Raw genomic sequence first — 12573 nt, forward strand, 5'->3', positions numbered from 1 at the left:
CTTGATATCATCATTTTATGTGGGAAACATGTTTAGGTGGACTCGCTCCAGCATACCTCCACCGCTTTGGGTCTCTTCTCCTTGCGCACTGGTGGTGGTGGTGGCAGCGGCGGTGGTGGTGTGATGTCGATGCTAATGGATCAACTAAGGCGCAAATCAGGCCCGCCAACCATTTCAGGATCAAGCTCCGCCGGTAAGACACCACGGTCTGGGGTCACACCAGCGCAGACACCAAAACCAGGACACCGTGGAACAACGGCAACGGTAACTAGCGCTGACAGTGATCCTTCGTGTACGACTGTTGCGTGTGATCGTGTGCAAATTGCTTCCGGGGGTGATCTTTCACGGCCCGCTTCTAACCCTTCCCGGTCGGATGAAACCACCGATGTTGACACGTACGCGGAACTCCTTCCCAACGGAAACGATTCCGACCATCGACTGTCGAACGTTTACGTGGACATGGAGGCGTGTCTGTTGCAAGCGCTCGATGTGGAACAGTCGTTTGAGTATACTAACATAAGTAGCTGCTGTCGTAAGCAACCGCTGCTCGCATCCGCAGTGGAGAATAGCTTTGGCGAAACTGACCTACCTAACCCAACTAACACGGATCATCATCGCAATGTGCCGCAGTACAGACGTTTGTGCACGCAGGCTAGCAGTGAGGACAGTGAAATGCATTTGCTTAGCCAACGGTACCATAACCGAGCGCCGGATGAGCACTATGAGGACGATGAAGGTGACAGTGGTACTACGGCGGACGACTTGAATGATTCCAAAAACAATCTACTTCGGGAAGAAAGTTTCGACGACAACCAAAGGCCGGAAGCGTCACTATTTGATGGAATTGTCGATTGTTCGTGGGCGCAAGGTTCTACAGAAGAAATGGAAGCTGATGCAAAGTATCTTACGATGAGAAAGGAAGGATCGGTACCCACCCTTGAAGCAAGTCCGACGCAAACGGTTGAAGATCAGTGGAAGTCGTCGATCGAACGGCATCTAGACAATATCGATGCCCTTAATCAGAAGCTGGACGAACACCAGCGTTTAGCTGCACGTCTTTCCGAGGAATACGAGTACATTCGCGTTCAAACGCTACGCCCTGGGGCATCAGTACAGCAACATAACCAACCAAATCCAATAAAACCGCCGATGACGTTCGAGAAGATGAACAGCTTTCGGGAGAAGATAAAACGTCGAATTAAGGGTTCGAAAGCGGAAACTGATAAAGCGGACCGATCCGTGTCTCCCGATACACCTGACCAAGGGGAAAGTTTCTCCGGTCGGTTGAGAAACCGTATCACCGCTCACCACACTCAACGACAGTTTCGTCTCATGAAGGACACCGACTCAGCAAGTCCATCCACCGATCGGTCGCTGGCTGAGCGTGTTCCGAGTGGTGCTTCTGCTAACGGTCGCAAAAAGAAGAAACGCAAAGCTTCGAAAGCGAACCGTACCGCACACCAACAACGGCAGCAGAGCCGGACTGGTGGTGATGCACAGCAACGTCAGCAATCGTGCCATCCTCAGCAATCCGAAGATGAACTTCTGGCCGAAGAACATTTAGGACTTTCGCCCGAACATAGTTGCCCAAAGGCTGGCGGAACTTCTTTTTCGCAAACTGTCCGAGCAACGTGGCGCGAACTTATTCATTCCACCAACAAGGTTAAGGACTCTTCCTTGAATCTTACTCTCCGATCGGATCGACCCGAAGAAAAGCTTGATCTGATAGCGGATCAAGATAAGCAAGGATTGCTTTCGATCAGATTCACATTTTCCGACGCTGAACGAAAGCAAGAGATAGTCGATGGAGCAACCGATTTGAACACCACCGGTGACTACTGTGTTCCGTTGCTGGTATCCCGAAACGAGGACAATAAGATGCATGATGCTGCTCCGGAAACATCCCATCCAGAGCCACCGTCTACAACACAACGGGGAAACAAAGCGGGTCCTAGTTTGAAGAGTAACCTCCGAGACAAACTGACGAAGCTGGTGCACAAAAAAAGTGCCAGCACTTCATCTATGTCGGCAAGCCGATGGACCACGCCGGAAGTATGTCGCACATGCTCCAAAAGGATTGTGCCGCGTTCGAGTGATGGTGCCGGAATACATCCAAGTCGTACGGTGTTGGATTTTAGGAAAGAATTTCCCGATCTTGACATCTGCGAAGGTGACCATGGTAGTTGTGCTGGAGATGGTTTCAAAGTTGATGCCCAGCAATGGCCACTTTCGGAGATGATCAATCTAGAGTACGAAGATATCGATGTGCTAACGATCAAGCCCCATAAATTAATCGATCCCTCTGAGGGTGGCATCAGTGTGAGTGTGAGTATTGGTAACCCTGTGCGAGCATGCACGCCTAGAATGCATGGGAATGATATTGCTTTTTCGTTTGTTACTTTTCGTGTTCGTAGTTTTGTGCTTCTTGAATTGTTTGTTGTAATAGTTGTTAGATTTAGTTCATTTTCTTTGCACCCTTTCTTTTTATACTAATCACTTCTTTGTGTTTTTCCGATCCGCGATAGAGTTTAATATGTTTCGGAAGTGTAAATTCACCACTAACACATTTCCTCGATTAAGTTCTTTATTTATTTTAGTTAAGTAAACGTTTACGAGTCAGTGTGCAGCCTTGTCGGTGGATAGCAAGCAATAATTCATCCTTTCTTCACCTACCTTCCACATCATAACGATTGGTTCGTCTTTGACCCAAATAGTTAAAGGATCACACCACATTGCACTTTCCCTTTGCGCGGTACATCATCGTCGAGAAATTGGGTCCGATTACACAATTTCATCCATTGCGACAAGACGGTATTTGTAACTGGTACACAGACACAGCTACCTAGCGACATTAGAACGAACGTTGATGTCGTTTCGTCTCTTCTTACCTTCTCCACCACTTATCAACCGATCAACCCGCAATCACTTCGAAATTCGTTCCGTAGTGACCTTTCGCAGTCGGCACAACCGTCCACACGTTGACATTCACAGCTGACGCTTTTTTTCTTGCTTTCTTTCACGAACGCCACTCTAAGCCCTTTTGCACCATCGGTTTTCGATCTGAAGGGCAGGTTCAAACATTCTCAATTGCGATCGACGCATTTAGAATCGGCACCATCGAGGTGTGGTGCGCGATTGGAAAAAAAGGGCGGCGAAACGCTAGACGACAGTAAATCACACAAAACATGTGCGCGCATTTTAAACAACGCGCCGATGAACACAGAGTTCCCTATCCTGCAAAATGATTTAATTTTATTTTTAATATGTTTACCCATAGAGTAAAAAAAGAGTCGCTTCTCAGCTTACTCACACGCTCAGCAAAAAAAAAGCGCTACAACGCGTGATGAAACGCTGATGGTGTTGGACACAGCATCAGCCGCACGACATTAGCATGCCATCACAGTGTGCAAAACGTGTTTGATGCAATCCCCTGACAGGGGACAACGTGCCGGCTACAGTTCTACTACCACAGCATCTCCTATAGACGACGTGGAATGTGACGCTCTTCTTGGTGATAATTTTATCTCTCCCTTTGCACATCTTAATCATCACTCTCAAACTATTTAAAAGTGTATTGCTCTAACGGGGGCCCTGGTAGACAAACATAAGCAGCGCACAGTGTAGCGAATTTTCACGATCGTATGAAAGTTCACGATTTTTTTTATGTCGTTGTGGTGTATCCCAACCATCCTGTCTGTCTGCTCTCTATGCTTTTTCAACACCCTGCATTGCTTCCCCATTTTGTAACGGTCAGCCCACCCCCAAAAACCCACCGCAAGATCTCGCACGATCACACACAGCACAGCATCTCTTTGTTCGGTCACACAAGCGCTCTTTCTCTCGCTTGATCATTTTTCACGTCCATCCAGAGCAAAAATGGGATGAAAAAAAAATGCGCACGATCCGTCCCGGTTATGACGGTCAGTGAAAAATTAGCTACCACCATGAATAGGTGCGCTTGTGTTACTTGTTTCGCGTAGTACGAGGGTGTAAAATGTAGAAGGTAGAGTTAGTTAAGAAAGGTTTATTGCTGTTAAGGTACTCTCATGTACGAAAAAGAATGGAAATTTTCTTTACGTTGTATGTAGAATGATAAGAGTGATAGAAGAAGAAGTTGCAATTAGACACGGTAAAAGTGACTACATAACTTACAGAAACGTACTATACTCGGATCTTGTGTAAGTGTGAATTTGTATGTGCGCAAATGGTTTTTTTGTTTCGTTCCTTCACTAAGGAAAAGTGAACGGTTAGTGCAGAGTGGTGGAAAATAATTTTCTAGAACCAACAAAACAGTGCACCAAGTATAACACAAAATGAGCAGCACAGAGATCAGCACAACCGCATCAACATCGTCCTCGTACGAAACCGATAGCGTGTATCACAACTTCCTGTTCCCGCCGCGGCCACCGGTGCGCAAGAAACGCATCCGAACGCTGCTGATGGTAAACATGGTTTTGCATATCTAGTGCAACAGAGAAACATTTTGCTAACATATGTACATCGTCTCATACATATCCTATTTACTATGGTGAAAGTAAGATGTCCGAGTTTTCCAACAGAGTTAGCTAACTTTAAACCTTCCCGGAAAGCATTGGAAAACTGTTGCTATTGTTGATATCTGGCAGGATTACAACCCTTTAAAGAACGACCCCCTTAAATCATTACATTCATATGCATCTTTAAAATGCTTCATCTTTCATCTAAACGTTTGCTTATTCTCGATTTGGATTTTTTATTCGTCCTCTTACATATTCCAATAATATGCCTTCCGTTCTGTCCATACGTTCGTCATCGATGTCGTCAATATGTGAACTGTGGAAAATACGTCACGCCGCACGTAAAATGTGGTCCTGGGCATCTGCGACATCGCTCGTGTGTCTGTACTTTCGGCTCGCATCGTACAAACATCAAAAACATACGTGTGCTACCGTTTTTTTGCTTCTTCTTGGCCGCATTGGTCTGGTGCGCGCGTGGGTTGATGGTCTTGTAGAAACTGGGCGAAGTTGCTAAGGCGATGGTAAGCGGTTCCATTTGATATAAGTGTTGATGTTGGTTTCTCAGCCATCATTCTGTACATCGCACAGAAGCGAAAGAGAAGCAATAAATAAAAAAAAACTCATCACAAATCGCTCCCCAGGCCAACATACTTTTTGGGGAAGGGGGGCGAGGATGCTAAGCCATAACAATTTAATTTCAATCGTATTACTCATTTGGTTCAGTATTGTATGAGGTTGTCAAGAGGTTTGATAAAAATTCCAACCAGAAAAATGAAGGAAACATATTTTTCGATAGATTAAAATAACGAGAACATCCGAGAAGATGCGTTAAATGTCCTCTTAAATTTTCTAAAACGCTATAAAACAAAAATTTTAAGCATTCTTATCCTTATCGTTCAACAACAACAAAAAATACGCTACTCTTTCCACGCTACTGTTCCTTGCCCTTGACATCCGACATTCAAGCATTTCCAGCATATTCTCAATGCCCGTTGGCAATCGTAGCGCGTCGACCGAGCGTTTACATTAAAGATTTAAATTCAATTAAGCATTGACCTGAATTTTCTGCAACCCTAACAACAAACCAAACCATCGCACCCGATATTTTGGATGGAAAACTTGCCTCAACAAAGGAAAAAAAGCGACACAATCCGTGGCTTCGCAAGGGATGTGGCAACTGTGGCAGGCAGGCAGGGAGACAAACTGATGGAAAATGTTTCGATTTCGCTGTCTTGAATTTTCCCACCCAAGAATTCATATTCCGCATGCAACGAAAATACTAACATCCATCATAGTATGATTGCTTGATTATCGGGAACGGTAGAGTATCATGTTAATTTTGCCAACTTGGCATCGTTCCGCTGGGGACTCCCTGCTCGGTGCAGTGCAGGATCTGTCTATCTCATCCCACATCGTGCCATGTTGTACAACTCAATGGCGAACAAGATCATGCTAATAGGTGACTTATTTCACGATCACGATTCGTGGCGCTGACAGGCTGTGGTTCGCTAGACGTTAATTGATGACCCTTTAGTGGCGATGTTTATAGGATCGGTGTTCTCCAATACTTCGCTTGCATGTACTCTTTGGGAAACATGTCCACGAAGGAAATGCTAGTTATGAAGGCGAGAAAATGAGCTGAATTTTAGCACGCAGTTTTTAGTTTGACGATGTGTTGTTTTGGTCTTTTAGTTTAATTATCTTTGGTTAACTTCAAACTATTCTTAGTATTGGAATATTATGCACTACACGTTTAGCATATCGTTAAGTGTTGACCATCAATTTAAGTTCTCACGAAGACATTTATCGTTCATGGATTGATCCTTAAGTTTGCTTTCGCTATCCACCAACAACTGCATATATTTGTATCAATACATTAACAGCTTAGCGAATCTGTTGCTCACGAATCTATCTGCCTAATACTTCAATATGCAACTGCACCCCACAGATGACTTTATCGACAAACCGTCCCCTACATGAGGAAGAATGGTTCCACGGTGTACTGCCCCGTGAGGAAGTTGTACGATTGCTGCGCAACGAGGGCGACTTCCTGGTGCGCGAAACGACCCGCAACGATGAAAGTCAAACCGTACTAAGTGTCTGCTGGAACGGACACAAACACTTTATCGTGCAAACGACTGCTGAGGTAAGAGAGAGAGAGAGAGATAGAGAAGAGAGGAGAAGGGCGATAGACATCCACTAATGAGCTACTAATTTATCGCACCATTTTGTAGGGTCATTATCGATTCGAAGGACCGGCCTTCCCGAGCATACAGGAACTGATCGTGCATCAGTATCAATCCGAGCTGCCAGTCACGGGACGTTCCGGTGCGGTTCTACGCAAACCAGTGTTACGCGAACGCTGGGAACTCAGCAACGACGATGTGATTCTGCTGGACAAGATTGGACGTGGCAATTTCGGCGATGTGTACAAGGCAAAACTGAAATCATCGAAAAACACACTCGTAGCAGTTAAAACCTGCCGCATGACGCTGCCCGAGGAGCAAAAGCGTAAATTTTTGCAGGAAGGACGCATCCTAAAGCAGTACGATCATCCGAATATCGTCAAGCTGATCGGCATCTGTGTGCAGAAACAACCGATCATGATCGTAATGGAACTGGTGGCGGGTGGTTCGTTGCTAATGTTTCTACGCAAAAATGCAACCACACTTGGTCAGCGGCAGATGATGGGCATGTGTCGGGATGCGGCGGCCGGTATGCGCTACCTGGAATCGAAGAACTGCATCCATCGGGATCTTGCCGCGCGGAATTGTTTGATCGGAAATGAAAACATTGTAAAAATCTCCGACTTTGGAATGTCCCGCGAGGAGGAAGAGTACATAGGTAGGAGCGGTCAGGAAAGATTGCGGGTGGTTTGTTTTTGGATTGTAAACACTAATTATGGTTTTCTGTTGTAGTTTCCGGAGGCATGAAACAGATCCCAATCAAATGGACCGCACCGGAAGCACTAAACTTCGGCAAATACACTTCCCTTTGCGACGTCTGGTCGTACGGTATACTGGTGTGGGAAATTTTCAGCAGAGGCGATACGCCGTATTCGGGCATGAGCAACTCGATGGCACGTGAGCGAATAGATGAAGGCTATCGTATGCCAACTCCAGAAGGTGCTCCACCGGAGATGTATCGACTCATGCTCAAGTGTTGGTCATACGAACCGGAAAGCCGACCACACTTTGACGAAATTTGCAGCGTAGTTGACGCACTGCTGCTCTGCACCAAGGACTGACGACTGGCGGACACCGGTATGAGCATATCGAAAGCGAAGGATGTCATCGCAGGATGGCCAGCTGCCCGAGGGCTGTGGAGTGAAGGGTTAACAATGTTGCAGCGATTGCTTAATGCTTCCAATGGAGTTTAGTGTCTTGAATCTCTTGAGCATGATATTATTATTGCTTCGTGCGGAAAGGAAAGGACTAATTCTGCTCACTCCACGAATGCTTCGATAGACTATCGACCATTTTGTTTCCAACCCGCCTAATGCTCCTCCAGCTGAAGCTTACGGTTTTTGTTCAGCTTTACATTACTTTATGACATCGTGCGCGTAGCACTGGAATGCAGGAATTCCGTTGCTTACACATACATTTTAAGAACAAGGTGCTTTCTGTAAGGGAAACGAGTTAGAAGAATACGGCCAACATAGATTGAAGATTGTAGCAAATTAGATAGCGAGAGCATAACAACAAGATGACAGACAACAAATAGAGGAAACGGGGACGATTAGGTAGGTTAGTCGCTGGCAGCAACTTTTTTTGTACAGGCTCTTTGAAAGGAGAAAAAGTTGGACAGACGATAGATGTACGGTTAGTTGAGTTGAGTTTATGAAAGTAACTAACAACGACACTAACACAGCAACATAAATAGGGTAAGGTGTTTAGAAAATGTGTGGGAAATCTGGTATGAAAGCAACGTGTAGGAGATGGTGGGAAATTCGTATTTTAATCGAATGTACATGTATGAAACTGTGGTCAAAATTTAGGCAAGGTAAGTATATATAGGTATGTGTGTGGTTTGAATGCGTACATGCTGAGGTGTGAACGATCGTATGAATGCAGGGGAAGGACTTTTTGTGGTACAACATGGTATGGAATGTGAGAAATGTGAGCAATGCTTGCGACGATGTGTGATAGTTGTTTAGAGAAAAACGAGATGGTTTATAGAGCAAAAGTAAGCGTACCGAGAAAAGAGAAAAGTGTTAGACCAACAAAATGCGTTACTCGTTGGGCAAAAGCAAAACAGCAACAAAAACATCTTTGGCCTGAAAAGATGGAAGGCGGCACAACCCGCGCAGAGACGAACAGAGAGTGAGTGTTCCAAAGTGCTTGTATTTATTGACAGTATCCATCATTAAATGTTTCATGGCAATAGTGTAATACTAAACACCGCACAAAACATATTAGCTTAAGCATTATAAGCGCTTATGCACAAGATTTACGATTATTGAGATTTACCTTCGCGTAGAAGATCATCCAACGACATCAAATCGAGAAAAAAAATACTCGCAACAGCATTTAAACAAATGCTTCCGATAGCAACAGCCAGATGATAACAATAATATAGGCAAAATATCAGATACGTATATTCGTAACTGGAACGAACGGTTTCCACTATCCTTCTACTATTACTCACAACAAAGCACAACATTTAGCGTGGCGTCATTTGGAACGCGATCGTGACCAACATAACATTTACGCACACAAACTGCTGACGCTACTATACTTGCATAAAGACTCATTTCAGGAATATGTTACATTTAGTCGTTTCTCAACGGTAGGCCACTTCCTTTTCTCCTTTTCTCGTTAACTCATGTGTACTCACTTACCCGGCGTGTTTGTGCCGGTTAAGCTAAATATCGCGATATTTACATAAATTAAACGTATAAGTTAAACATTACATTTCTGCTGTTCGGATCGTTTTGTGAAAGAAAATTAAAAAGATCATAAACTTCCGATTTAAAAAGGAGCCAGGCATAGATGATCCAACATATGCAACTTTGTTACTTTTCGGAAGAAAACAATCTCTACAGATACAATTTAATCAGTTCATCACTAACAGCACTGGGTGCTAGAATGCCGAGATCGGTAAACAGTAAAGTAATGTATCCGGGCGGCGTGTAATCAACCATCGGGTGTACCTTTGCCGTGTCTTTCAGATTTTTCTTGTTGTACTACAAAAGAAATATGATGTCGAAATAGTTTTGCTTTTGCCTACGGGTCCGACTCATTATACATACCTTGTACTCATTCGGTAAATCCCGCTGGTTAAGAGGATACAGTCGACAGAACTTAAAACTTTCTACCAACGCGTAGAAGGGCTTTTTCATCTCCCTGGCACATATTGCCATCGTCACGGTACCGATACGGTTGACGATACCACCACTTTCGACCACACCTTCAGCACCGACCAGCACCATATCGACCGTTTCCATCACGTACCCTATGGCCGTGTCCAGAATTAGCGTACAGTCGATACCTTCATTTTCCAGCTCTCTCACCATTTGTTCGCTGTTGGAATTGAACGAAAAAAAAGATCAATACGTTGAATCGGTTCCTTATCCCTTCTGCTTACCCATGATGATCCGGAGCGCTGTGAGTAACAAATACGTGGAATCGTTTGTTATTTTGAGCCGCTAATATTAAAGCTTCACGCACAGTTCTAGATCGCGCGTGTGTAAGAATTCGCTGCAAATGCAATAGAAGGAAACAAATGATTCACGATCGAATGGTTCTTTACCCGGATCCATCCAGCACGTACGCATCCTTCGGTAATGAATGTGATGGCCTGCTTGGCAATCACGTTTCTACTTTCCAGCAGCTTTTCCAGAAACATTTTGCCCCTATTCAGCATAATTTCTCTCACTTCATCCATTGTTTTGTCGTCGAACTTTGCCAACGTAATGAACCGTGAGAATAACTCCGTTCCGGAAACGACCGATGTCATCGGTTTGTCCGTTTTACGCATTGCCCCGACGGCCGCCTGGAGAGTCGAGTGAAACTCTTGGACGGTATCAACTGCAACGCAAAGAATCGGTTCGTTTAGGGAACTAGAACATGGATTATACGAGGAAGAGGTTCTTACATTTCGTTTTTTCCAGTACCATTAGCAACGTTTTTATGGCTGCTATACCGGGCGACATGTTATCGTCCTTTTCAAGAATGCTAACAAAGTGGGAGGCCACATCTGCAATGAAAAGAAATTCGGTTAAAGGTATTTCAATTTCTATTTGAGTGAATAAATTTTACACCCGCTATACTAACCAAATTGTTGATTTTCTTCCTTCATTGTTAGACAAGTAACGTTTTATTTCACCCAGGCTGTGTTAGTTCACCCTTTTGCTGTATGTCTCGTTGTATTTTTGAATGAAAAACTTAGGCAACGAACAAAATTCGATATTTAGAAGCGGAAAATACGGAAATTATTGTGTAGAATGTGGCAATATTGCCGTGTTGTTTAGTTTTTGACAGCGATTTGTATTTGTTTATATTTCGGCACCAATCAAGCTGTGGTCGCACCGTTTCATTTTGCATGACGTTACGGTCTTGGTGCGCTGCTCATGTTCAGTAGTTGCCACTATTTTATGTGCATTAAAGTTTCTGCTAAATTATTACGAAGTGTATTTTGGAACATGAGTCATCCATTTCCATCGGTATCAATAGCTGTTCTTAAATCAGCGAGGAAAATATCCATGCAAGAAACCACATCATGATGGATGCAGAAGCGTTACGTCGACACCCGTCAAATTACTCCCCATTGTTGCTTGGGAATCAACGTACAGTGGCGTTACGAGGCGTTATACGGCTGCTTTGGCTGATGAGGAGCTGTCACATCGTGCATCGAGTTTACCCAAATTTTGACAGTGTTCGTGGACGGAAGGTTTCGTGCTCGGGTTTGCCGTGTCATCAAATAAATTGCGTTTTGGATCGTATGCTGATATCAATTTCCAATTTCAACAACCAGCAAAGGTACGTAGCCACTGCAGGAATTGGGGTCAACGCAGCAAAGCGTCTGCAATCATGGCAAAGAAAACTCGCCTCACCTAGCCATCCATTTTGTGGGTCGAATACGTGCGAGGTAGATTTCAACATGGCGGCTGTGGCTCGCGATCGAAGGCGTATACATTTTCTATTATCCAAGGACGATACGGACGGCCTTGGTTTCACGACTTTTCGCCACTGGCTGGAGTTTCATTTGTGCGTTTTGGGTAAAAATGCAATGGTTCCCGAGCGCACCTTGAAGATATTGCAATATTGTTTGTGGTTTTGCAACATCCTCCCGTAGCAAGAAAATTCGTCATCCTCTCCCCCGTTTCTTGTCTATTGATGGCTACTTCAACGCATGGGAGCGAAAGAGCGAACCATGGGCGAATGACGGTTGTGCTGCTTTATCGCATTGCGTGTTGCGGACAGTAATCGAATATGCTGGTCCATTTGGGTATATTTTTTTTTTCTTATGGTCGACAAGAAAAACAACATCCACAGTTGTGTTGCAAGCCAAGTTTTCGCTGTAACTGTTTTTCTTCATATTTAGCATTTCACTGCCAAACATTTGCGAGTTTAGAAATTACGATCGATAACGAACAGTTAAGTGTGTTGCTATGGTTCTTGATGGTAGTTGGCCTTAAGATATGAGATTTTGTTATAAAATGTATTTAGGTACTTTCCTGCACACTGCTGTGCGTCCTATATATTTGCTTTCTATTAATTATGTTATTTCCTATTCTTTTTTCTATACTTCCGCAGGTAATACACATCGTTTGATAGAAATTGTAGTCTTGCAGACTGATTTCCAGCGGATTAAGTACGGTTTCTAAATCTTGTTATTCGCAATTGTGGCTGTTCATGATGGTTAGCGGAACTGCAGGTGCAAGTGATTGTGTAAAGGATTAGAATAATGCGTTGAAAGAGCGAAGCTAACACTCGTGATGGGTGCATTATTTGTTCATTGCTATCCGCGAGTGCAATACAAACAAATTACCACTACACCCACACATCAACAAATTGTGCAACTGATTCTTTCCTGTCCTTTGCATTAATTTGTAAATGCTTTGTTGAAGGCAAAC

The 12573-nt window shown here is 44.1% G+C and overlaps 3 protein-coding genes across 12 annotated transcripts in view; 2 read left to right on the forward strand and 1 right to left on the reverse strand.

Moving 5' to 3' along the window:
* Window positions 1–9407, forward strand: part of LOC125764907 (tyrosine-protein kinase Fer-like) — a 39469-nt gene extending 30062 nt beyond the window's left edge. For 5 of the 9 annotated variants that reach the window (XM_049429609.1, XM_049429607.1, XM_049429608.1 and 2 more), the window contains exons 8-11: window positions 37–2325; window positions 6445–6642; window positions 6731–7340; window positions 7415–9407. In XM_049429609.1, coding sequence (XP_049285566.1) covers window positions 37–2325; window positions 6445–6642; window positions 6731–7340; window positions 7415–7743 — 3426 coding nt within the window. In that variant the 3' untranslated portion in view covers window positions 7744–9407. Of the gene's footprint in view, window positions 1–36; window positions 2326–3332; window positions 4443–4990; window positions 5018–6444; window positions 6643–6730; window positions 7341–7414 lie in introns of those variants that run through there. The other 4 variants (XM_049429614.1, XM_049429612.1, XM_049429615.1 and 1 more) reach the window with 4 other exon arrangements.
* LOC125765113 (translation initiation factor eIF-2B subunit alpha) lies at window positions 5043–11025 on the reverse strand. 2 transcript variants are annotated; one of them, XM_049429995.1, is made up of 6 exons: window positions 10772–11025; window positions 10593–10694; window positions 10269–10525; window positions 10083–10195; window positions 9748–10018; window positions 5043–5069 (listed from the first exon to the last, which is right to left on the reverse strand). In XM_049429995.1, the coding sequence occupies exons 1-6, from the start codon at window positions 10794–10796 to the stop codon at window positions 5058–5060; spliced, it is 780 nt and encodes a 259-aa protein (XP_049285952.1). In that variant the 5' UTR covers window positions 10797–11025; the 3' UTR covers window positions 5043–5057. The 2 variants fall into 2 exon arrangements, with proteins under 2 accessions (XP_049285952.1, XP_049285951.1); XM_049429994.1 differs by lacking the exon at window positions 5043–5069 and adding an exon at window positions 9466–9681 and having other exon boundaries at window positions 10772–11019.
* Window positions 11026–11327: 302 nt separating this feature from the next.
* LOC125765143 (AN1-type zinc finger protein 6) overlaps window positions 11328–12573 on the forward strand; it is a 30074-nt gene continuing 28828 nt past the window's right edge. The window contains exon 1 of the mRNA XM_049430040.1: window positions 11328–11476. The gene's annotated coding sequence lies outside the window, so the exon portion shown is untranslated. The remainder of the gene's footprint in view (window positions 11477–12573) is intronic.

The sequence above is a fragment of the Anopheles funestus genome, chromosome 2RL (assembly GCF_943734845.2).
Source record: "Anopheles funestus chromosome 2RL, idAnoFuneDA-416_04, whole genome shotgun sequence".
NCBI classification, from domain to species: domain Eukaryota; kingdom Metazoa; phylum Arthropoda; class Insecta; order Diptera; family Culicidae; genus Anopheles; species Anopheles funestus.

What these genes read in the sequence shown, in the direction of transcription:
- LOC125765113 (XM_049429994.1), bottom strand. Translation starts at nt 10,796, where the DNA reads ATGAAGGAAGAAAATCAACAATTTG. An exon ending in GGAAGAAAATCAACAATTTG is followed by an intron (nt 10,695 to 10,771) that starts GTTAGTATAGCG and finishes TTTTCATTGCAG; the next exon opens with ATGTGGCCTCCCACTTTGTT. An exon ending in AGCGCTCCGGATCATCATGG is followed by an intron (nt 10,019 to 10,082) that starts GTAAGCAGAAGG and finishes CAATTCCAACAG; the next exon opens with CGAACAAATGGTGAGAGAGC.